Source organism: Ursus maritimus, unplaced genomic scaffold (assembly GCF_017311325.1).
Source record: "Ursus maritimus isolate PB19 unplaced genomic scaffold, ASM1731132v1 scaffold_13, whole genome shotgun sequence".
NCBI classification, from domain to species: domain Eukaryota; kingdom Metazoa; phylum Chordata; class Mammalia; order Carnivora; family Ursidae; genus Ursus; species Ursus maritimus.
Window position 1 is genome coordinate 16,869,438 of NW_024423675.1, and position 27,041 is coordinate 16,896,478.

The 27,041-nt window shown below is 42.5% G+C and overlaps 1 protein-coding gene across 2 annotated transcripts in view; it reads right to left on the reverse strand.

Annotated features, from left to right (window-relative positions):
* The window catches only part of LOC103675856 (prolyl endopeptidase), a 111,790-nt gene that overhangs the window by 31,923 nt on the left and 52,826 nt on the right, over window positions 1-27,041 (reverse strand). For both annotated transcript variants that reach the window (XM_040627578.1, XM_040627579.1), the window contains exons 8-10: window positions 19,792-19,983; window positions 15,522-15,719; window positions 9,663-9,766 (exon numbers count right to left, since the gene is read on the reverse strand). In XM_040627578.1, coding sequence (XP_040483512.1) covers window positions 9,663-9,766; window positions 15,522-15,719; window positions 19,792-19,983 — 494 coding nt within the window. The remainder of the gene's footprint in view (window positions 1-9,662; window positions 9,767-15,521; window positions 15,720-19,791; window positions 19,984-27,041) is intronic.

The following is a 27,041-nucleotide window of genomic DNA, read 5'->3' on the forward strand; positions in this document are numbered from 1 at the left end:
TGGGCAAGGACTTGGTTGGGAGTTGAGCCCTGATGGTGCCGAGTAGTTGGAGTGGGGACTTGGGGCAGCAAGGAGCACTTTTGCGGGGCTGGATCAAAGAGGGCATCAAGAGTTGGGGAGAGGAGCTCAGACTTAACACAGACAATGACTAGGAACCTGTGCGTGTCCCTGTTTAGTACCCTCACAATGCCTTCTAATTGGCGATATTTTGCCTTCATGTTTATCACTATTACATTTCTCATCTACCACTTACGCTTAGTCAGCACTTGGCGTGAATAGAGAATGATCGTCTACTTCTCTAAGCCCAGGTCAAGGTATACTTGACCCCAATCAAAAGGTCATACTCATGGAAATGGCACACGTTTCCTTCCTTCTTCACAGACCAATGAAGTTAGACCATAACGGTTTTTCCTCCAGGGAGTTAATGGAACATCTGCAGCGCCAGGTCTATTTTTACTCAGTCTCTCATCCATCGGCCATCAGTGTAATGTAGGCAAAGGGGAGGGGCGGGAGGAACTATGTAGCAGGTGGAGAGACCACACTAAGCTCCTATGTTCTCTTCTCCCCATCTGCCCTAAGGATAGAGCAGAGCAGGAAGCCAAAGAACACTTGTCTAGGTGACAGCCTACATAAAGACATACCCCTGGGGTTTAGGGGTGATATTATCACAGAAAAGGAGAAAAATTACTCCAACTCTCTCCCATCAAGACTTCGCAGCGCAGAGAAAACCTAAGCAATTTTCAGATTCCAGTTTCTAGACATCCACCTAATCCTATTAAATTTAACCTAACTTCACCCATTAAGAAGGCAGAAATGATGGACAGACACTGGAACGGGTGTACTTCTCTAAAAAAAGCAATTGAGAAGGTCTCCTGCTTTGGGCATAGAAGTGACTTTTTGGGTTCACTGTACAAGCCAAGGTCTTGGGCTAGCACTTCCAAAATGAATCGGAGGGTAGTCTTCTGAATTTGAGTTTGAAGCAACCTGATGCCAGTATTGGCATTAGTGCCAACCCCTGAGTAAAGATGTTGGGGGCAGTCCAGCAGAGATAAGATGACAAAAGCAAAACCATAAACACCTCAAGTTTTATTTCACTTTTAAGTGGAGTTTCAGGCTGCCGTGTGGTGACCAACATTTAAGACTTACCTAAAACTCCTCCGATTGTATGTATATGTGTGTGAATATATAATATATACATAAATAGATAAGGAAATGAGAATCTCCATTAACATGCAACAAGGAGATCAGAAGTGAACACTAAAATAAATCGTATTTATAAGCAAATTTTAAAATGTATTTATGGGCCCTTAGTGTCTTCCCTTTCACACAAAGAGTATTTTTATTGTTTAACAGGTTCCATAAGAGTTTACAAAGAAATCGCTGGATACTTACATGAAGCAGAAACGTACTTTTAGAGGTAAGCAGGCATAGGAATTTAGAAGCCTTTTAGTCTAATTTATTTTAGAGGTGAAAAAGACAATAACTGAGCTATACAGTGTGCAATAATTCATCCTGATAACGAAGCATGCAGACCAGCACAACTCCGGAGCTCTGCATTCTAGTCTTGGCTCTGCCACTTCTTTACACTGTTACCTTTGTTCAAACACATCAATTTTTAGTTTCCTCATCTGTAAAATGAGAAGTCTCAAGTATATGAACCCTAATGTATATGCAACTGGAACACACACAACTTTGTCTGCAGCCCCAAATTAGCGGGAGAATAGATCACCCAGGAAAAAGCAAAGAGGCGGCTATGAAATTGGAGACTTGACCCCCTCCCCAAAGGGATCTGTGTTATGCTTCCATTCTAATGAGGAGGTCCTGCAAGGATGGCCTGTGTCCACATCCTTCACAGGAGGGTGGTTGGGAGTTGGTTTTCCCAGGCAAGAAGACTGCAGCATGCAGTCAAACATCTGGAGAACCATCTGGACCTAGCTTACCTGGCTTCTTCATCCTGCCAGAGATAACCTCTTACACTTCGTCTTGATTCTAATTCTCATAGAGTCCCATCTTGCCTTGAATTACACTTCTGCTAAAGTCAAGACCAGAGTTCAAGAAATACATAACTCATGTTCTGGAAGCAATATTAAAGGTCTTTCTTAACGGGAGAAGAGCCTCTTTGAAGGGTGCTTCTCTCTTTGTAGTACATGATTTCTGCTGTCTGTAATTACAATATTTGAATATTCACCTTTTTCAGACTTTTTCTAATACTGACCCCGAGGTTTAGGTACCTGGCCACCAGGTGGCGTTTGGGTTCCTTGATCTCAGGGTCCATACCAAATTTTTTTTTAGATTTTTATTTTTTAATTTGAGCGAGAACAAGAGCGAGAGAGAGAGAGAGAGAGAGAGAGAGCGCACAAGCAGGGGGAGTGGCAGGGAGAAGGGGAAGCAGACTCCCCGCTGAGCAGCGAGCCCAACACAAGGCCCAATCCCAGGACCCTGGGATCATGACCTGAGCCTAAGGTAGACGCTTAGTTAACCAACCGGGCCACCCAGGTGCCCCACCCACACCAAAAATTTTTGCCGAAGTCCTGTTTTGTCTTGTGTGACAGACTGCTAGTTGTCCCCCAATGTCTATTCCCATTTCATCGATAAAAAGGGCCCAATTTACGTGCGCACATTTTTTTTCTGGAACTAAAACTACATCTGTAAACCTCTTTGCACTAGATGTGGCCAAATGAGTACTTTTTCGCCAATAAGATGAAAGCAGACAGAATGTTGTCACCTTCAGCAAACATGCTTCTAAAACTGCTGACAAGGACCTTCCCTCCCCCACTTCGCTCTTCTTCCCAATGGCTGCCTCCCTGTTGGCTAGAAAGTGGATATAATGTGGCTGGACGGCCAGCAGCGTTTGAGGACCATGAAGAGATGCTGGGAACAGAAGCCACGTGGGAAGAAGCAGCAAGAAAGCAGAGCAGGAGCTTGGATTCCTCCCACCTTAGATACCAAGTCGGCCCTGAATTGATTCCTCCTGCGCTTCTTTTCTCTGAGAGGAAAATAAATGTCTCTCTTCTTTAACCCATGGTAATTTTGATGTTTCCTGTTGCTCATAGCTGAATCTAATCTGAATAACATACCTTGAGATTCAGATTCATTTTTATTTTTTTAAAGACTTATCCCATTATTTAAGAGAAGGAGAGAAGGGTCAGAAGGAGAGGGAGAAGCGGACTCCACACTGAGTGCGGAGCCTGACATGGGGCTCCATCCCAGGATCCTGGGATCATGACCTGAGCTAAAACCAAGGGTCGGGTGCTTAACTGACGGAGCCACCCAGGCACCCCAAGATTCAAATTCATATTTAAAGACAAAAAATTATTAAAATGACAAAAGTACCTTTTGCACACACACCATTCATAGAGGATACCATGCTACTGACTCAGTTCTGATAAGAAGGAAGTTACTTGCTACTTTGTTTCCTATAGGATAATGAAACAGGACATTCTTTTCCTAAGACCATATTCTAGCAAGGAGCTGGAGCTAATTATTAGCACTGAGTAATCGGAAATCTACCCACCTGCACATCAGCAAAGCTCAGTAACCTGTGACTTTTAATGGATCTCCAAAGCCATGACTCTTAGAACAAGGTAAACAAAATTTGAATCTATTTAAGTGGCTTTATTACATATGACAGCAAACTCAGTATTATCTGTAGATATCTGATACATTACAATGTACAGATAAATGTAATGTAGCTTGTAATGTACAAATTACAAATTTTGTGTGTACTTAGGAAGAACAAATCTCCAATGAGTATAGCTGTCACCTATGTACTGAATTTACACGTAGCCTGATCTCTGACATTTAGGGCCTCTAATACAATAAAGAACAATAAATCTAGACGGCCTTCTAGGAAGTGAATCTGAGCCATTCAAACAGAATCAACACCTGCTAACTCATTAACGTCTCAGCAAAATAAGCTGAGCAAATATGCCTGCTGCTGAGTCACCACCGTGTCCCCCAGGACAGCCAAGCAATAGGGCTTCTTTTTCCTGGCCGCCCTCCTCAGGCTCTCAGTCACCAGGGTGGGTTCAACGGTCTTCCTGGCCCCCATCTCCATGCAGACTCCATTTCCTCAGCACAGTTCAGAGAAGCTCTGAGCAAGGTCAGCACTGGCCTGGCTTTCACCCATGCTGTCACAGCGAAGGCTCACGGAAGGCCCAAGACACCTCCCCAGGCTTCTCATTATGGGGACCGGCTGCTCAATTCTCAAGGCCACCTTGGGATTTTTATTGGAAGAGGGTTACATATTTGCAGGTTGCTGCAAAGTAATATCCTTTGGATTTATTTACAGCGGTATGAGGACGGCAGCAGCTACTGACTTGGGCCCCGTAACTTATTTCTCTATTATAAGATAACAAAAGACCAAACTCTTTGGCAACCTTTACAGTCAAATTATTTTAACACGGCTGATACCAAAAGGGGAAAGAGACACAAACATGTACCCTCTGAACACGAACATTATACCCTCAATCTAGAATACCTGCATGACAAACAGAGTTCTAAAGGGGGGTGGGAATCTGTTTATGCGAGAAAATGCCACTGTGAAACATAGTATCTCCAATAACTGGGGTGCTCAGGCACTCAATTGTCAAGAACAATTTATTTTTATTTTTTTTAAATTTTATTTATTTATTTGACAGAGATAGAGACAGCCAGCGAGAGAGGGAACACAAGCAGGGGGAGTGAGAGAGGAAGAAGCAGGCTCCTAGCGGAGGAGCCTGATGTGGGGCTCGATCCCAGAACGCCGGGATCACGCCCTGAGCCGAAGGCAGACGCTTAATGACTGCGCCACCCAGGTGTCCTGCCAAGAACAATTTAAAGCCATTTCCTAATCATATGCAAGCACAGTGACCCCTCAGAAAGTTCTTTTTGAAAATGCTCCCCAGTCACTCTTCACTAACATTCCTGAACATTTCTGACCGGCACCTGTGAGAACACAGCGCTACAGAAAAACATGATCAATGGTCAGCTCACTGGGGATGTAGATGAGTCAATATCCAAAAACTGGGTGTGCCATGCGCTCAGCACAGAAGTTAACAAATGTTAAAGGGCTAATGAATGTTCTGAGCATATGTTCTCTGAATGGCAAAGCCTGTGTATGCTAGCAACCACAAATCAGTTATCACCAAGGTCAGAAAAATCTACACTAAATTAAAGAAAAAATCCCCACTCCCTCCACTTTAAGACATCTTGGTAAACCCAAAGAATTATTTAATTTTAACATTTATTTTCAGTTGCCCAGCAAACTGCCTTTGGGATGTTTCTGTTGTTTCATATGCATTACTGTGGGTTAACCTCAGCAAAGTCCCTACTAAGCATAAGAAAACAGGAATCAAGATGATTTTTACTATTTTTGTACTATATGGTTTGCTTTCACCTATAAAACTGGACCTTTCTTCCAATTTATTGTCTTTTACGAAATGTGGAAACTGTCGATAATGGAGTTTATTCACAGTACACTCCGTTCACTGTTCTTTTTCAGGTCTATAAATTTTGTCTTTCATTTGGGGATGAAAAAAAAGCCAATCTCTCAGCTGGCTGGACAAAAATGAGATACTGAGAAACCAAAAAGTACACTTTGCTGCACTACGTATCATGCACATTCCACTGCGGTGCAAACACTATTCCATCCACAAACGACAAAAGGCAGCCCACTGCACGGGATACTGAGGGCGTGCTTCCCTGCTTGAATTTGCTGTGACATTATGAAATTAACCTGCCGCGAGAAGGCAAAGGCAGTCTCCAAACGAGGTTGGTGGTAAAACTGGTCAGGAGTCTCCTGGGCAACTAGGGATTACGGAAGCACCCACCCTCCTGTGAAGACCTCCTCCTCCAGCCCAGTCAGGATGGTCTTCAACACTGCAGCTCTGACTGGCTGCACCCTGCCCTTGCTCACGGACAGAACACCCTGGCGGTGTCTGACCTTTCAGATCTGTATGTCTCAACTTTCTGTAAATTTCCCAGGGTCAATGCCTTGTGTCCAGAAATCCTCTGTATGCAAACAGTACCAGCAGCATTGAAGGTCAGGTCATACTTGTTGATAGACTAAATTTACCACTTCCCTATTACTTCACATTTGTTTAAAATGAAACACATTACTAATTATAAAGGTAGACAGATTTTTTCAGGTAAATCACTTATCATCAAACTTATTTTATGAATGTAATTTCTAATGTTCAGTATTTCAGCTTCTTTTTAAAGAGAGGGGCACGGAGGTTCTAATCCATATTATGCGGACGTGTCATTCACCATAAAAAAAGAAAAAAGACAGGATTAGTCAACTGCAGGTTTGGTAACCCTATCTAAAACTGTATTTTTATATGTACCCCTGACTGTACGAAAAATGAACAGTTTTTCCAGGATCTGATTTTCAAAATTATATTCCTGACACAAATCAATTTTCTACCCGCAGCTGCAGTCAGGAATGGGTAAAGGTTATACAGACAGTTTTGTTCTATGTCTGCCAGCAAAATACGACACCATATCCCTCCCGCCCCCCAAACTCAAGATGCGCTGGGTCCTGCATGAATGTACCACATGCAAGAGTAGCCCTCTGACTTACTTAGCCTGTGTTTCTTTGACCTTCTCTTTCTCCTTGTCTTGGTCTATCTTACCAGCTACCCCACCAGGTAGGTGTACGTGGTCACGGCCACCATGAGTTGCACTGACCACTGACGCAGCATACTCTGTGCCGCAGTATTTGCTCCCAATGAAAACATGCCTCACAAAATGTTAAGAAGGAATCACAAACAGCCCAGAGGATCTTCTTTTTAAATCACATATGGAATAAATATAAACAGCAGGGTTAAGAGGAATCAAAAGTGACATTACACTAAAGTGAAAACAAAATATCTTTTTCCCCCCCAAAAATGCTGTGGTTTCTATTACACACCGCCAGGATGTTTTCCATTCGTGCATAAATCCCCCTCGAGGGCCTGCTTTTACAGTGCTTAGGTCATTGTTGGCACACCACCGAGAACCTAATCAAAATGTGAGAACATGTGTCACGCTCACGGTCACGTCAAAGCTCTGCCGATGCACGTGAATCTAAACCACTGCGCGATGGAGTTTAAGTGAGACAAGTCCATGGTACTGTGGTATCAAAGAGCAGTTCAAAGGCACCCGTAAACGACCAAAGAATTCTGTTTTGGTAACTCCGTGCAAGAGCTCTGATGTGTATCGTCAACAGAAACTCCCCTAGTGGCATCATGCATCTCTGTCCACAGGCATAGCTCCACTTCCTAGAATCTGGAAATGAGGGGCAGTGCACTGAGATGCGGGATGCCATGTGCTCTGTCCAGTTACTATCCTGTCAAATATTTACCAGCTCTCTCCCTTTTTTCTTCCTTACCGCAGTAGTAGAAACAAAAGGTTGTTTTTGGGTAGCTCAACATCAGGGAAGTTTTCTTGGTGAGGTACAAGAACCAGGCACAGAGGAGTTCAGTTGTCCCATGATACAGACAATGGACATCACCCCAGCTTGTCTCTTCCCCGGTTAAATGTGGAGATGTCAGGCTACGTACGTGGTGGAGAGATGTCCACTCCGCCAAGCACTTGCTCAGCTGTAACATTTTATCTTTTCATTTATAAATGAAAACAATACATATTATCTGTAACTACTTTCTCTGTGTATCACCATCAAGAATATTACTATTACCAGCATGGACAGGAACAGCTACTTGACAGGAGAAACAATTCCAACCACCCTCCCTGTGAGAAGAGTTACTTCCCGGTAAGCAGCTGCCTTCCTGGCATTATTATAGGTGCCTCTCCCTCACCCAAACCCCAGAGATAACTGCAGACTTGAGCACTAATTATTTGTGGGAAGCTGGAAAGGAGAAGACAATAATGTGTTTTTTTAAAATAGAGCTGAATGGCTACACAGTAGAGATGAGATGATAGGGGGTCTTTCTTAGGTGACTGTCCAATTCTAGGGCAGCCAAGGCCTCGCCCTTCAGGGCAGAGGAGGGACAGTCAGTGGGTACTGCTTGGGCATCCCTGGCGTTACTGATGGGGGAGACGATGGCGTGTATGAGCACACCCTGGCCCCAGGGCTGCTGAGGCGAAGACTAGACGTAGGCCCTGAGGAAGTCACATGTGACATTTGAACGGACAAATTTTCAATACATGGAGAAAAGGGCTAACAGCAAAGAACAACAGCCTAAAAATGATTTTTAAAGTCTAATACAGGACTAGGGTGATTTAGCGAACCATGTAAGCGCCAGACGGGCTATTGGCTCCCACAGGATCTCTCTCGAGGCAATAGCTCACCTTGAAAATGAAAGCAGCAGCAAGCCAAAATAGATAGAGAAGACTAATAGTCTGTTACATTTATTTCTAATATTGATTGAAAAAGTGGATTATATTCTATGTGCCAGACACTTAATATATATCATGTCATACAACACTATAGGAATCCTGTAAAATAGATACCATGTCTATTTTACAGCTAAAAAGAACTTGTAGTAGAAAGGTTAAATGACTCACCCAATGTCACCCAATGAGTATATGCACATTTCAGGCCTGACAGAGCTTCATGACAAAGCTCCCTATGCACCTGAGAACATTTGGATTTTATAAGTACTTTTTAATATAGACCAGGGAACAACAAACTTTTTCTTAGAGGGGCAAATACTAAGTAGTTTAGACTTAGTGGGCCATATAGGCTATACAGGCCCTGTTGCACCCACCCTATTAATGCACCAAGACACCATGTAAACAGATGGGCATGGCTGTTCTCCCACAAAACCAGAGGCCAGTTCACCAACTCCTGATCTAGAGCAAGGGGTGAGAGGCTGCAGCCCTGGGCCGGATCTGGCCCACCATGGGTTTCTGTAAACAACACTTTATTTATGACCTAGGTCTCGCCCATCATCCAGACCACTTCTAGACAGGTGAAGGGTAACTCAACAAGCTATCAAGTAATGCCCTGGTTTCACAGAGACGGAAGCATCCAGCTCTTTGCTCTACACTTCCTTCACAGTGTTTGGATTCCTAATCTGTGGTCTGTGTGGTCCGGCCCTCCACGGGGGAGAGCCCTGATAAACACCTGGTACCTCCAGTGACCTCTCATTGCAAAGGAACATTCTACGTCCTCAATCAATAAATGATTCAGTTTCTGGGAGACTCAATGCCTTTGGGGAGCGGGAAAAACAAAAATGGAGAATCTTAACCTGGAAGGACGGGTGGCCAGAGGTGGAGCTTGTGGTGCCATGACAATTCATCAGGCCATTCATGCTAATATTTTATGGAGTGCCTCGTCTGTGCCAGGCACAAGTACATGTGACCGTCAGATGGGAAAGATGGACTCGCAGCCCTGGACTTCGTGTACGGCAGATCTGTGTGTTACTCGGGTCGTCACAGGCCCTGGGCTAGCTCATAACCCTCTCCAGCAAGCAGACAAACGGTGCTGCTTTGACAGCCCTGCAGTAGGATCCCCCCACAGGGGACCCCGGTTTCTGGTCAAGAGCAGCAGCTACGGGAGAAGCTGTGCGCTCTAGCAGGGCGGGACCGTGCCCGACTCTGTGCCCAGGGACAGCAGGAGCACCAAAAACCCTTGTTGTCTGCATTACCGAGCATTCCCTCCACGGCTCCTGACAAACTAGGGTGGTGACGGCCCGGCCTGGAGGTCAGTTTTTCTAACCCTCGTAACTGCTCCGTACCTGGACTGTCTGGTAATCGGAAGCATCGATCCCTTTCACGGTAACCTCTCGGAAGACTCTTGGCTCCAGTTCCTCTTTGGTGAGGTCACAGTGATAAATGATACCTAGAAGGAAGCGGAAGTCCTGGTTTAGTCCACGAACTCACTGGATACAAGGAGGACTAGGATCACACAGCACCACCGGACGCCACAAAGAGCAAGAGAGGAGCATCAGTGAGGGACCGAGGTATTCTCTGAGGCCGGTAAGGGTTACCGCACCAAGAGTGCTTAGAACAGTCTGGTGCGTGGGGTGCTACGTGAGTGTTCACCCCTCATCATCACTACCACATGTAGTCTTCCTTTTTACAACTGTAATCTGCGAGGACATTTTAGAAGATTCCACGGCATTCTGTGAGTATGAGAAGAGGTAGAAAAATGTCACAGTGGAAACTTAACAGGCTTCCCTATGCCAGGTCGCTTAGGAGTGCAGGTCAAAGGACATGGGAAACTCTATGTAGGGCCATTTCACTGGCAAGGTGAGTACGATGAAAAACTCAAACGATTTGCCCAAAGTCAACAGGCAGTCAGGGGCTCTTGATGGGAACTCTGGGGCTCCAGATACCCGACACCCACCTGTCCACTGACACACATGTGGACAGCAATCAGGGACCCAATTTGATCAGGTACCATTTTAGAGTTGCTTTTAAAATTTTGGTTATCCCATTAACTGTGCACAACACAAATTAATGAATATACACCAAGAATGCCAGCTTATTTAATCACTAATTAAAATTCCATTTCCTGCATTTAATGCTATTACACTCTAACACTTAAAAACTCAATCAAAGAAACAATAAGTAAGATGAGTCGTTACTATTCGGAAACAATGACACTGGGGTGGTTTATGAAACAGAATTAGTCATCCAGAATGGCTGGTGTGGAAACAACCCTCCCACACAATACTTTAAACATATGCTGTCAAATACATGAAAAATCGATTTGGTGATCCTAATACTTGCTAGAAAACTAGAAACCAAACGGTACTCCCACAGGGCACATTCAAATTGATTGATCACGTATTTTGATGGCGGCTTGCTTTCTTCTCACCTCCTCTGTGCGTGTACTTTATTGACAGATGAGAAACAGTACTCTGCACCCCCAATGGCAAAGAGCAAGATGTTTACATTCATTGACAGTACGACTGTTGATCCCTATGAATGTCATCGCAAGTCTCATGCTTACAGACAAATTATTTTAAGGTACTATAACAGGAAGTATGATTAATACTGACAGAAGATAAGTAACATGACCAAAGTATTGGCTTTCCTAGTTTAAAGTCATACTTGGCTCTCTATTGAAATATAAATATATCTTTATACATCAAGTAGTTCCAAACTACACTCTGGGCATACATTTTTTTTGGGGGGGTGGCATACATTCTAATGTACTGGATATACTGAGTATTATTCTTGTGTAGCTGAATGTAATCTCGAGGGTGAGGCTATTTTCAGAGATATGTTAATTTCTGAAAAGTTTCTTGATCAGTATTGCTCCCCTTCCTCAAAACACACAAAAGATCTGAATCCTTATTAAAAAAAAAAGAAAAGAAAAGAAAAGAAAAGAAAAGAAAAGAAAAAAACCAAGCCTGAATAACCAAACAACAAAAAAGACTGCAGACCAAGCATGTGCCGTTCAAGCCCGACTCTCCCTGGAACCACTGCAGCCTGCACCACAGTGAATGGCAAACGACCAGGCAGCCAGGACTCCCACCTCTGAAGGTGCTGGGTCAATGACCTTGGACAAGTCGCCAAAGTAGCAGAATACAAATTCCTCTGTGAAAGACAATGAATAGGAAATGTACTCTAAATGCCTGTTTATCTGCAAAAACTAAGACATCACATCCTCTAACGGCAGAGTAAAACAAGTAGGCAACAGGGTCTCGGTACCATTCAGAGAAAGGGTGCCAAGAACATGACTTCTTCTCTTCTGCCCTGTGTTAAAGTGGCAGGTGGGGGAGGCTGGGTTAAACCTGAATGTACCAGCGCTTAATACGTTTGATCAATACTTTCTCTTTGCACATCCATCTGGGTTAGCCTCCATGAGCCCACTGCACATTCACATACTGAGAATCCCTATTGGCTGTTGAGGTTTGTGTCCTGATTCTCCTTGGTAAGTCCAAGGGAGGTGGAGTTTGGAGAAAACATCTTAGAATCATCCCTGGAGAGGACTGGTTAGGTGATCTCTAGCAAATGAATTTCCACGTTTAGGGGTAAAAGAGAGAATTGGGTTATGGAAGTCCCTTAAGGCCAGAGGAGGTGTCTGGACTTGAGGACATGGGTCTCCTGATGAAAGCAGTGGTTTAACAAACCCATTTGAGTAACAGGAAGGAGGCAGGGATGATCAGCGCATATATTCCCAATAATCGAAAATAAATTTAAAGAGGTAAAAGAAATGGGAGTGGGAGTTAAGAGGAACGGGACACTCTGGGAGAAACTGTGAAAGAAAAATCAAAGGATTTGAAAAACTGGATATATACAGAGAAGGCAAAAAAATTTTTTTCTAAAAGATGATCCATATAGACCCACCTGTATAGGGTGGGTTTTAATGTTATTAAAAGAAAAAAACACAAATGGAAACTAAAACAAGTCTTAAAAATGTTTGCACTCCTTGGTATTTACACAAAGGAGCTGAAAAGTTATGTCCACACAAAAATCTGCACACGGATGTTTATAGCAGCTTTATTCGTAACTGCTAAAACTGGGAAGCTTCCAAGATGTCCTTCAGAAGATGGATGTGTAAATAAATCTTGGTACATCCAGACAATGGGGTATTATTTAGGGCTAAAAGAAATAAGCTATTGAGCCCATGAAAAGACATGGAGGAAACTTAAATGCCTAGTACTAAGTCAAAGAAGCCAGTATGAAAAGTCTACATGCTGCATGAATCCACCCATATGACATTCTGGAGAAAGACAAACTGTGGCAACAGTAAACAGATCAGTGGTTGCCAGGGGTTGAGGGGAGGGAAGGGGTGAATAGGGGGAGCACAGAGGATTTTTAGGGCAGTGAAAATATTCCATAGGATACTATAATGATGGATACATGTCATTATAAATTTGTCCAAACCCATAGAAGGTCCAACAGCATTTGACTATAATGCAAACTAGGGACTCTGGGTGATTACGATGTGTCAATGTAGGTTCATCAATTGGAACAACTGTCCCACGCTGGTGGGGGATGCTGATAATGAGGGAGGCGGTGATGCGGGGGCAGGGGTATACCGGAAATTTCTGGTATCTTCCCGATATTGCTGTGAACCTAAAACTGCTCTAAAAAATTAAGCCTTAAATTTTTCTTTCTTTCTTTCTTTCTTTCTTTCTTTCTTTCTTTCTTTCTTTCTCTCTCTCTCTCTCTCTCTCTCTCTCTCTCTCTCTCTTTCTTTCTTTCTTTCTTTGCCTTTCCCAAACAGTCTGGCAAAGGCTTCTTTGCTCATCCCTGTTTCCCAGAGCCATGCACCTGGGACTTGCTATACTGGATTATTACAAGGTGCAAGTCTGTCTGGAGCTAACCTTAGACAACCCTCTGAGGCTCCATGAATACAGAATTAATCAGCTCAGTCACTAAGTGGTTTGGGCCACAGGGAGTAAGTGCATCGTGTTCCAAATTGCTCTGGCTGCTCACTGTCTCCCAAGTTTGACTCAAGGTATAAAAGTCCTAAATAGCTTGGGCTCAAGACACATAGCCTTCACTGGGTGCCTCCATGGGAAACAAAGTCAGCGGGCGTCCACCGGCCAGATCCACCACATGTTCTAAACAGCTGGAGCTGTAGTTATTTTCGGCCCTGAGGCTTTACTTATAATTTAGTATCTCTGTTGTTTACCACAGTAGCAGACAGCTAATTTTCAGAGGCCAGGGAAAGACAGCCTCTGGTATGTATGTGCGTGGATGTATATACACATGCCGACAGTTCTCGCTTTCGAGACCCAGTTTAATGCTCTGATGGCTGTTTTTACTCTGGACCAGAAGGCCTGAGACCAGAAGCCCTGTTCTCTGGTTTTAGACATCAAAAATTGCATTAGGGAGAAAAGAGAAAAAATGGAGGCAAAATGAGTAAGACAAGACAAAGGGGAAGAACAAAGCATTATGACAACAAATTAAAGCTTGTTCAGAAACTGCCCGGCGGTACAGAACTTTTCAACTTTTCAAACTTCACAGCCATAATAGTCACAGCTAGTGTTTCACTGCCTGGCACGGAACCCATCCCTTTACACGAGGTCAGTGAGCCCTTTCTTGCCCAGGTAATGATGAGCTTGTTCCTGAAATAAATGGTCACATGGACTCATTGAAGGAGGTTACAGGCCTTCGGGGACTCTGGCTTTTATTAAGAATGGTTGAGTCACCCCTACCCCATTCTCATTGCCCTTTATCCATTTAAACTGTTTAAGCTATGGGATTTTTAAAGCAGAAATTCTGGCACCAATGTAAGTTGGGGAAATAAATGGTAAACCCCCACAGCAGTGGGTTGAGAATAATAATCTGGAAGAAATGGATTTTCCTTGGTTCCTGTCCACTGGCTGCCCCTGTACCCCAGGGCAGAAGGGGTGTGGCACAGGACACCCCAACATGGGATTCCTGACCTGTCAGTTTCTGACTCCTGGCACTGGGCCTGGTTTCCACATGGCTCTGAGCACTTCCCCAGCCCCCCTGGATCCTCTGAAAGACACATGGGAAAGTAGAGCTTGCTGGTGTTCCGGGTCTACCATCAGACCTACTTACAGAAGAACATCACTCTTTTGGTTTCAATAACCCTGACAAGCAAGCTGTCATACCGATAAGATTCCTCATGGTTGCCTGCTCTGTGACTCTCAGGCATGCGCGTGCGCACACACACACACACACACACACACAGACACACACATACACGAAAGTAGACAATGTATCGCTGCCACCTGGCCGAACCCCATGACGAAAGAGCCACTTGGGCACCTGCCTAGCTCTCTCCCCTACGTCTGCTGACTGTGCCAGGGGCCGCACGATGGCCACAAAGCCGGACGGCACAAAAGGGCTATGAAGGAGCTTGAAAAACAAACGAGGAAAGTGCAGAAATATTTTCAGGCAGATTGCTTTTAAGATAGGGTCTGCTCGGTCAACTGCAAGCTGCCAACTAAGACCGGCTCCTGGGACAAATCAGAGTATCTGTGTGGCTTTGCCTACAACAAAACCCGGGCAGCCAAGTGGAGAAGCAGGAAAAACTAAAACAGCAAAATGAATGTGACCAACTGAAAAAAAGTTAAAAAGAGAACTATGTTTACTTTGGGGAAAACTAACCTATACCATGGAGCACAGCATCGTAACTTATAAGCACTTTTTTCTTTCCTTTTCACTTGAATCAAGTGACACATTTTTTTCTATATGACATAAGACTACACTTTTAGAATTATATTTTAATTCAGTTCACAATAGCACAAATTATTCTCAGTCCGTTTTAGAAAACAGGTTTTTCATGTCAGATGGGACTACAGATTTTCCTTTAATGCTTTTAGTTACTCTGCACTACGTGTATCCTGACCTGCACAGACTGAAGGCTGAATCTCTGGTTCTACGTGTTCATACTAGTTTTTTAAACCAACCTAGAACACCAGTTGGTCCTGTCCCCAGAACAGAGACGCAGGATATAAGATGAATGAGTGTGCCGTTTTAGGCATTCCCATTTCCCTGTGTTCTAAGCATCTGTTTTACTGTTTTATTCCCATTATGTAATTCTTGCTATAATACAGCATATGGGATTTTCCATAACACAGCATTCCATTTCCATTTCCCAAAAGAAACCCAAACATTTGTCTGATTTTTAAGCTGAGTAACACTGGTGAAAAGACTCTCACCTGGAGATAAAAAGGAAGTAAACTGATAGAAGATTTCGGTGTCCTTCTTCTGACCGCTGTACCCCACCACGCTGCCGACCTCCAGTGGGAAGGTCTTGAGGAGAGCACCAGTGGCCAGGTCGTGAAGTTGCAGAATGTTCCTCACGTCGTGAAGGTAGCATAACACCAAAAAGTTAGACCTCACGCAAGCTACCCATTCTGAAAAGGTAAGGACAGATAAAAGCTAACGTAGCTCTGAAAGTAGTGAAAAGCATACGTGCTTCGTCGAACAATGGTTCTTCAGCTCTCCATTGTGTTATGCAGTAATGAGACTTGCGAAGTGATTTTATAACTAGATGTAATCGTTCATCTAGTGCCAGCGTATTCCTTTAATAAATGATTGTTACTGTCATGTCCAGAGGAAACAAAATATTCTACAAAATATTTTGTGATACAAATAATCCTGTCTACTTATTTTGTGCCCAGTATCATGGTATAGGAGGGAGAACCATGTCTGTTCGGGCTGTTTTTCCAACAAAAATATATTACGCCCCAGGTATGTGCCAGATACCCTGCAAGGTGCTGGAGAAACAAGCAGGCAGATGATGTCACTTCTGCCCTTAAGACACAATCATATAAAAATACAAGCAGTAACATGTAAGCGAAGGTAAGTGAGAGGCTGGTTGGGGACCCCAAACACACAAGAGCCCTTAAGCAAGAACTGAACTACATCTTAACAGGGGTGTGAGGTGACGGGTGCCTAGGGCGGTGTCAGAGACAGGACAGCTCTCTGGGGGAATGAGGTGGTGCGAGGACAGGCAACTCAAGGAAGGACAGCCAGAGCTGGGAAAGGAGAGAGAGAAAAGGAATATGAACGACCAGCAGGGAGGGAGGGAGACTGGTTAAGAGAACAAGTGAGACATCCATTTTCAAGAAGAAAAAAGCTACTCAGTGTGGGGTGGGTGGAGAGGGTGGTGGTTTGCAGGGGGTTTGGTGAGCGGGACAGGGGAGGTTAGTCCTCACTTAGCCATTAGAGGGGAGTTACCGTCTGGACAGAAGGATAACGTAAATATAGAGGATAGCAATGAAGGCTACAGAACAATGGAGGTCTATGGAAGGATGGAGGGGAGACGAGGAAGAACACTACTGCCATTATTAGCCAGTCAAATCAAATGAAGCTGGAACAACGTCTAGGGAGGGAAGAAAAGAAACCCATTTCCCAAGAAAAATCATCAGGATGTGGTAACCATGGGGTTATGGGCAGTAAGGCAGAGAGAGGAGTCCTCCTCAACTCCCAAGGTTGCAACGATGTCAGGAATAGTGCTGTCAGTGACAGAGCCAGGACAGGAGGTGAGCGGGCGGATGGGGAGAGGAGAAAACAGAAGGGCAGGCCCCTGGCCCCGAGCTGGCGTGCACAGGATCGGCCTGAGGTAAGGACAGCACCCCCTCCTCTAAGGGAGCGATGCTATAGTAAGTGGAAGGACGGGGAGCAGGTAATCTAGCTCAAACATGTGGAGAAGACAAGCTTTTCATGCTGTGGGGTGTGGTGGTGGTGGGTTCTTGACACTTATTCTTACAACCCAAGAAACTAGCGGTTCGTGCTTCTAAGATGATTAATTATCAATATGAACAAGATACTGGCCAGAGGGAACTCTCGAGGATCACCCGGGGTCTCAACAGTGCTAGGTTGTTTGGGTTACCTTTTTTTTTTTTTTTTTTTTTTTAAAGATTTTATTTATTTATTTGACAGAGATAGAGACAGCCAGCGAGAGAGGGAACACAAACAGGGGGAGTGGGAGAGGAAGAAGCAGGCTCACAGCGGAGGAGCCTGACGTGGGGCTCGATCCCATAACGCCGGGATCACGCCCTGAGCCGAAGGCAGACGCTTAACCGCTGTGCCACCCAGGGGCCCTGTTTGGGTTACCTTAGCAAGCTTTTCTGCCAAGAGGACGGAAGAACTCTTACATCTAAAAGTAATTTGCTCATCGTCCAATACAATTTTTTTTAAAGTGCCTCAGTCAAGCAATATATTTCAGGTGGCCTTCATGTTTTAAAGAAAGTACAGGGGAAAACTGAAGCAAATTATTTCTGTCAAAGAATAATCACTCCGTGTTAACTATGAGCACGTCAGAATTTTAAAACAGACAGAGTGAATAAGATAAAGACAAGGTGATCTGCAGACTGTCATTAACAAAAGCGCTCACTTCATGGCTGTACTTTATGACTCACCTCTAGTTTTTATTCTCGCAGGGCATTCTGCGCTAATGATACATAGCAAATTCAACAGCGCTTCTCTTTGCAGTGATGCGTTCTAGTCAATACTGAAGGTTTCCTCTTTCTAGTCTAAAGAACTTATAACCTTATAGAAGGAAGATAGTAAAAATATATCACTCCCCCCCCCCAAAAAAATCTTCAAGCATTGATCTACATCTCATTCTATCTACAAGTGAAAGAGATTGTCACCTTAAGACATAAGTGAAACCACTTCTTTGGGACTTTAAAAGGCAGAAAACTCACATGTCTGGGGAAGTATTTCTGTCTCTCATAGCTCCCTATACGAGGATCACTGACGCAACCTGACTTGCTCCTGAAAAACACCCAGGGCATCTACACGAAGACTTACGCTGCTAAAGGCTCGCTTGGACCCACCAAATGTGAAGTCAATTCATGGACCCACCAAATGTGAAGGCACTTAGGAAGCATTCACTAAATGCTGGCTCTTACCATCCTTGAGGGGACGTTCTGTCTCAGTTGAGACAGAAGCCATCAGGCTACCAAAGTCACTACAAACCAGATTCCTCTGGTTTAAAGCAAATGGCCAAAACCCTGTTCCTTGGCTCATGGATCCCTCATCCAAATATAAATGAGGGTCAGGGGGTGAATGAGAATTTTGAGGAGGCAGGTGGAGGAATTTCCTTGAAGAGAGCCCCTGTCATGTTCCAGGTCCCCCTTCCCCCCAGGGAGAACCTCAGCTTATGAAAGAGCCGAACCTGAGAAGCTAAAAGGACTATGACTGAACATCTAGAAGCCAGGAGAAGGGCCTGGGGTGCGCTGCTGCCTCAGAGTTCCAGATGTGGGTTTTGCAGGAAAGAGCAGGCATGGGGTTGTCTTGGGTCCTATCCAATAGAACTGTCCAGGAGGATGCAGAGACCTCAGTACAGAAGAAGTGGTGGAGTGCAGCCAGATGCCCAAGGGCTGAGGAGAATCTCAAGCCAACACCCAGAGGAGTGCTTCCTCCAGGGCCAAGGGAACTGCAGAAGCAAGGGCCCAGCAGAAAGCCCTCCCTGAGACAATCATCTGTCTGTCCTTTCCCTTCTAGCAAGGCCAGGTTTAATGTACCAAGCACAGGGGATACTGCCTTGAGCCAAGGGAGAAAGAGTCCCTTACTTTTCCAGGACATGAACCTGGACCTGTCTGACTCCAATACGTTTGCTTTAATTCACAGAAAAACACATTAAGAACTGCTTTATCAGAGACAGGGCCACTCTGCAGATCCCAAAAGGAATTATTTTCCTAATTTTCTATCTTCTACCTTCACAATTTGGGATGGCTCTAGATTCTACCCTATTCAACCCATGAGCAGAAGCTCACCTCCAACAAGTAAACTCTTCATTGGCTTAAAGGTACTGGACTCTCCCTTTGTATAAAAAACGGTAACAAAGTTAGCGACCTTATTCTAATCAAATTAGCTTTCAGGCAATGAATAATTTATAAAGCAGCATATCATTTCTGGAAAATCACAGAGAAAATGAATAAGAGGGAACTTGAGGGCACTCTGAAACAATGCTACAGGGAGGTTCTCCAGAGGTTAATGTAGCTCACTGCAGTGAGCTTCAGTGGCACCTGACAACAGTCTCTTCTCTTCTCCAACAAGAGGACTGTAAATCCACCCTGAGATCTACAACAGGTGTAATACAAACAGCCAAAGGTTATTCAAAAGCTAAAAGGAAGGATTCTGATCTAAATGCTTTAAAAAATCAAATGTCAGTGATGATTATCAAATAATAACTACACAGAGAGGGACTGATATCAAAACAACAGCAAACTACCTTTGAAAGCCTGGATTCATACTCTACAATTTTTATGAAGACCCTGCATGACATCGTACTAACGACACAGATGTCATCCAGTAAATATCTGGTCGTGCCATTCACACACTTCACTCTCCATGACTGAAGGCTGAAGACTCTTTACCTTGTAACCAGTCACCAGAGAATGAGAGTTGTACCAATTTGATGGCCTTCTCACCAAAAACAAGAGCACACAGTGGTCAAGTAGCATGTAATCTTACCTAAGACATCTTTCTCGTGCTCAGGAACAAGCACTTTCCACTTCGACTCCTCCGGATCCGTGAAGTCGATGTTGATCAGGCGATAATTGGGTGAATGGCGATTTGTCTTGAACGTGAAAACTGTCCCCTCATTGGTCACATAGTCATATTCTCCTTCAAAGTTGTCGATCAGTTTTACCCACTTCAGGATTCCTGGTGAGAGACCAAGCATCCCTGTCACCTCTCCTGCGTTGAAAGTGGTGTGGTGTATTTATGTGTAGGGAAGGGAGGGTAGGTCTTTTCTGTCCATGGAACACAAAGCAGACACAGTATTTGGAAGATCTAAGGCTTGAGAAAGAGCAAGGAAAAGTGCAGGTGAATTTTAAGGTTTTTAAAAATGTGAAGAATTCTTTTCCTGAAAAACCCAGCAATGAAGGAGACTAAAGGACCTCTCCTCTCAGCACTCTGCCCCATGTAATCGGGGAAATCCTCTTCTACCTGAGTGTGTGTCAAATCTCAGCACTTCCTGCTACCTCAACTGCCACCACACCATTGCACATCTTCATCATTCGTCTCTGGGTCTCTGGCAGTGGTTCTCCCCTGGGGCTGATTTCACATGTGCGTGCACACGCACACACACACGCGACACACATATGTACACACACACTCACACACACACACACACACATACACACACACACCCAGGGTTGATTTCACATTAAATGTCACTTATAAAAATAAAAAATATAAATTAAAAAAAAAACCACTGGGAAGACATCTATTTCACAATGTGACCGACACAGATGTTCAGAGAACATTTCAAAAGTTTTATAAACAAATGGGCTCTATGATTTCTAAACTACTGAAAGACAATGCCAGATCTTGGCTATTCTCGAATTAATCCCCTACCTTAAATTTCTCAGTGAAACTGCTACATTAATTTGGATAGTTCATATATTCCTTAAATCTTTCAAGGAGATTTTACATTACCTCATTCATCTCCATACCATAATATCTTTATTTGATTTTTTGTTGAATTAAATTTATCAAGAAAAATATACTCCCATAGTAGAAAGAGAGGTTTTTTTGTGAGATGTAACTGAATTAAAACCCCTGCTCCACTGCTCAGTTGTGTGACCTTGAGCAATCTCTTTATCCTCCACTAAGCTTCATTTTCTCAACTGTAAGCTAGGAAGAATAAGTCTATTCAAAAATTATTGTAAAGTGACTACTAATACCTACCCCACAACAAAAACTTAACAAATATTGTTTTAAAACGAATGACTAAGCGAAATAAGTCAAGCAGAGAAAGACAATTATCATATGGCTTCACTCATTTATGGAACATAAGAAGTAGGAAGATCAGTAGGAGAAGAAAGGGAAGAAGAAAGGGGGGGTAAACCGAAGGGGGAATGAACCATGAGAGACTATGGACTCTGGGAAACAAACTGAGGGCTTCAGAGGGGAGGGGGGTGGGGGAATGGGATAGACTGGTGATGGGTATTAAGGAGGGCACATATTGCATGGTGCACTGGGTGTTATACGCAAGTAATGAATCATGGAACTTTACATCAAAAACTAGGGATGTAGTGTATGGTGACTAACATAATATAATAAAAAATTATTTAAAAAAATAGAGCAGGGATCAAATTATATATATTAATACATAAAATTACATTTCTTTTATAAATTGTATATAAATTAAATTTTATATAATTTAAAAAAATAAAACGAATGACTAGAATTAAAACTAATAAGATAAGCAGTGCCAGCAATAACCAGTTAGAAAACATGGGACGAGGAGGGCCCTCTCTTACAGTAGAAGCAAAATTAATACTTAGGAATGCACTTAACATGAAATGTGGAATCTATACGAAGAAAGTGCTAATATTTTCCTAAGGAATCCTAAAAGCAACAACAAAGAACCCTGAATAACTGGAAACACATACCATATCTCTAAATGGGAAGACTCAGTATTTTAAGGGTGTAAATAATCCCAAAGGAAATCTAAAAATCTAACATAATTCCAATCAAAATTCAAATGAGAGTTTTAGGGAATTGGCAACATCATTCTAAAGTTCATTTGAAAGAATATGCACGTAAAGATACTCAATACATTTTTCATAATAGAATGAGGAGGGGGCACCTGGGTGGCTCAGTCAGTTGAGTGTCTGCCTTCGGCTCAGGTCATGATCCCAGGGTCCTGGGATCGAGCCCTGCCTCGGGCTCCCTGTGCAGCGGGGAGTCTGCTTCTCCTTCTCCCTCTGCCGGAGCCCTGCTTGTGCTCTCTCTCTCAAATAAACAAAATCTTAAAAAAAAAAAAAAAAAAAAAACAGAATGAAGAGGACCTTTTTGCACTATGATGTTCTGAATGAGCCCCCCTCCTCCTGAAGGTAATCATCATCCTGATTTTTACACTAATTATTTCATTTTCCTTTGTTCTTTTCCTGCTTTAATATGCATCCATAAACACTAGAGTCTAATTTTGCCTTATTCTTGAATTTCACGTACAGTGAAGCCATACAACATGTATTCTTTCATGTCTGACTCCTTTCACATGACACTATGTTTGTGAGACTGTTCATTCTCTGGTTATTGTTAGTGACTTTTGGCTGAATCCTGCTCAAAGAACACACTCTGTATGTATGACTTCCATTTTTTAAAATTTGCTGAGAAAAACTTTATAGCCTAATTATTTTTCCTTTAATGACTTTTAAATATTCCTGTATGTTTCTGCATAGTTTTCAGCTTTCGGGTATGATACGCTAAGTATATCTATTAAGTCATCTGTTAATCACATTGTTCAAATCCATGTATTTACTGATTTGGGGAGCCATTTTTTTCTATCAGTCACAGAAAATTTCTGTTAAAATGTTCCTCTATGACTGTAGATTTATTTTTACTTGTATTTCTATTAAATTGTTCTCTGTATTTTGAAATCATGCTGTTCAATATACATAATTAGAATGGTTAAATAAAACTGAACCTTTTAACGGTTATGAAGTTTTATCTTTAGCAATGCTTTTTACTTTAAAGTCTACTTTGATATTTAGACAGCTATGTGATTTTCATGGTAACATGGGCCAGTTATCCTCTGCAAAATGGTCCCAATTGTCTTACTATTTCTGAAAAGATTTTCTCTTTTCCAGGTCTCTTAACCATTCATGCTTTCCACTTCTTGGTGGGCTACATTCTAGGTAATTTCTTTATATCCATATTCTAATTCATTAATTCTCTCTTCAGCTGTGTCTAATTTCTTCAACCTAATAACTGAGTTTTTTAATGTTAATAACCATATTCCCTATTTGTAGAAATTCTACTTAGTCTTCTTCCAATCTGGTCATTCTTTACAATATGTTGTTTCCTGCTTATACTTCCAAGCTTCTTGGTTATTTTTTTGTAAAAGCAGCATCACATTGTTTATTTTTAAAAGTATATTTAATGTACTTATTTTACATTAGGAAGTGGTAAGTCCACTCCCTGCTTCAGTTGCCCTATTTCTCGTGCTGGTGATTTTGTCTGATTTGTGATTTTTTTTAATTTGAGATTTTTGACTGTGAAATGATTTCCCTTAAAACATTATCTGTGGCAATTCGTGGAGGCCTGAGTTAAAATGGTGCTCCTCTAGAGAAGATTTCTATTTGGCTTCCACTTGTGTATTGGGAGGCAACCAATCTGGGAGCCCTTTAAATTAAATTCTTGGCATGAGGATTTTTGGACCTCAGAGGGACAATCCAGACAAACCTGTACCCATGTCAGTCTTTCTCATGTTTTAGGAGCATTTACATCCTGCAGCTCCCTCTCCCTCACTAGTGTGAAGGTAAAGGCAGGCAGGGTTTCTTCCTCTCTCTCCCAAGCCCCCCCAGGTTTATTTCTTTTCTTTTCTTTCCTTTCCTTTTCTTTTCTCTTTTCTTTTCAAGATTCTATTTATTTATTTGACAGAGAGAGACAGCCAGAGAGAGAGGGAACACAAGCAGGGGGAGTAGGAGAGGAAGAAGCAGGCTCCCAGCAGAAGAGCCCGATGCGGGGCTCGATCCCATAAAGCCGAGATCACGCCCTGAGCCAAAGGCAGAAGCCCAACGACTGAGTCACCCAGGCGCCCCCCCCCCCCCCGGTTTATTTCTTAATCACCATTACGTTGAGCCTATCCCTTATTAGACTTTCTAACATGGAGAACCAGAGGCTTTATCCTCCATCCCCCTTGCCCTGGGTGGCCATCAGTTGGGAACTCAATCCCCAAAGCCCAGCAGGAACATTCCAGAACAATCCAGGATTCCTGCTTTCACTTTGTCTTTGGTCTCTATGGTTTCTCTTTTTTTGTGTGTGCCAACTTAGCAATATATTTAGAAAGAAACTTTATAAACTTTTTATGGCATTTCAATTGGGAGGTTACTCAGAATATATAATCTCCTAAACTCCCTCAAAGAGAAATCCTTACAATTCATTTTTATAAAGGTTAAGCTGTGCATTGAAGTTACAATTTTTTTTTTCAGTGACAAACTGCTAATCTCAAAAGCAGGTGACCACTCAAAGATAACTTCATTTTAATTTACATAAAACAATGCTTTAAAAGGGAAAAAACCCAAAAACTATTCCTTAGAAAAGTAAATAAGTAAAAAATTAGCGGGTAATGCAAAAATTGCAGATAATCAGGAAGGTACATTTGTTTATAGTAAGAATTATGAGTCACAATTTTCTGGACTATGACATTTGTAGACACAGAGTTTTGGTTCAGGAAAATGTCAGACTCCTTAAATGTTCCCCTGACAATAAAACATTTCCTGATGTGCAACCTTTATTTCTCAAAGTAACCATCTTACGGTTTCTGTCTGAAAAGGTCTTGCAGCCATTGTAGTGATATTTATTATGACCCTAGCCACCCCACCCCAACAGAAAAAGTCACTGAAATATCTACCAAAGGCACAGTAGAAATTTCCTTCAATATCTCTATGTAATCAGGTGAGCCTGAAGATGTGGCACATTTGTTTTAAATAATCAAGGGTCCAACTATCATATGATTTCTCTCATCTATGGAACATAAGAACTAGAATGATCAGTAGGGGAAGAAAGGGATAAAGAAATGGGGGGGGTAATCAGAAGGGGGAATGAAACATGAGAGACTATGGACTATGAGAAACAAACTGAGGGCTACAGAGGGGAGGGGGGTGGGGGAATGGGATAGGCCGGTGATGGGTAGTAAGGAGGGCACATATTGCATGGTGCACTGGGTGTTATACACAACTAATGAATCATCGAGCCTTACATCGAAAACCGGGGATGTACTGTATGGTGACTAACATAATATAATAAAAAATCATTATAAAAAAAATAAATAAAATAAAAACTTAAAAATAAAATAGATAAAAAAAAAAAAAAGAAAGAAACATACCTTACATAGTGGGTGCTCAATAAATGATAGCTATTAAAAAAAAAAAAATCAAGGGTCCAATGAACACCGAAACAACAGAATTTGTGGTTGTTATCTACCATCAAATTCTGGAGTATTAACCTTAGTCATTAATAAATAGTGCAAGTCATAAATTCATTCAAATTTAGGTATGTGGCTATCCTCATACAAATGTGGTTCAAAGTACTGGCCCCCAAGGGGCAGGATGTTTAAAATGGAGCTCATGAAATCCTTCTGCTCTCCTGAAACCCTTGCTCCTCAGGGCTCTGGCACAAAATAACTCAAGAGAAATGGTATTTCAGTTGAACAATGGGGCTTACTCAGTTCTGCTACTCACAAGTCAGAACACTATTGATTTAAATGGAAAATAGAAAAATTACTTTTAAAAAAGAGACATGGCTTAACTCCCAAACCATCTCACTTTTTGCCAACCCTTTCTTAGATTCTTTTCTCTGTAAGTGGCATTATTCACTCTGAAGCCAGCAGAATTCAATCCCCACACTTCTCCTCATTAAAGTTAAAATTACTTTTTATAGACCTGATTCTTGGTGGGAAAATGATTTGTTTACTGAGTGAAGATTAGCTTAAAATAAGTCATCTTATGCTTTCCCTAGAGCAAAGTCATTACTTTTATTGCTTTCTTTGAAAATGCACAGAATTAACTATGTTTCATAGAAAATGTTTTGCAAGCTCTCCAGCAACAGGAGCTAAAAAGTGCTTTTATACTTTATGAAACCCTATGTAACAACAATAAACAAATGGAAAGTGTGGTCTTGCTCTAAAACCGAAGGGGCAGAAGGTGGCTGTTCTCCTCGGCCTAACGCCTTCCTTCCATCCCCCTGCCTCACAGGGACGGTTAGAATACAGGCTTGGGACTTCCAACTGACCTGAGTCTGAATCTTTACATCAGGAAAGCCAACTGCCCTCACCATCCCCAGGTTCCTGGGGATAACAGCATGTGCTCCTCTGAGGCCGCTTGAGAAGACTACACGAATTATACACGCTCTTAGCGCAGAATTTGGCACACAGAAAATGTTAAATAGTCAATACTTACTACTATTCCAAATAATCCCAGCATTCTTCAAGTGACAAAAATAAGCTAAATGTGACTTCTGAACAGCATGATTTGCTAATAGTGAACTTTAAAATCTAATTTCCATCTGTCACAGCACACAGCTATTTTCCTAGAAAAAGCCCTTAACATCACTCATTTTAAAATTAGTAAAAATACTAATTTTATCACTATTACTTATTTTACTTCAAAATTAATGTTTTGCTTCTTTCTTATGCCATCTTTTGATGTTCCAGTTCTTTTTGCTTTTCTTGCGTTCCCACTAGGAAACACACACTATTTTCTAATAACTCCCTGCCTCTCACAGACGCCCTCCTCGCCTGATGGTCTGGCTCTTCACACTCAGCTGATCTTGCTAAGCTTTGGACAACTCATTTGCTTAAAGTTTCTCAAATGTTTATCTCCCCCTTTCCACTCCACCCCCAAAAGACACCCCAGCCCCACAAGGCATGAACCATGGAGTCACTATGGTCCCAGCTACCTAGAAACAAGAGGTGTGCCCTGTGTTAGCCAGAGCTGGCTAAAGGAACAATCTAAGTGTCTGACAAATACTGAGCTTCCTTTTATTGTTACATGTAACATGGAGTGCAGATGAATTTCTCATTCAGAAGAAAGCCAATTTTCATTAATGACACAGAAGCTCTAAAATAACATGCTGAGTGCTGGAAACTTCATCGGTCTAAGAGGATCGAACTTTCAGCAAAAAAGGAAAAAGCACAGAGACAGGTCAGTGAAAGTCCGGATGATGTAAGGATAAGCTGGCATTTCCTTTATGAAGATCAATTATGTCAG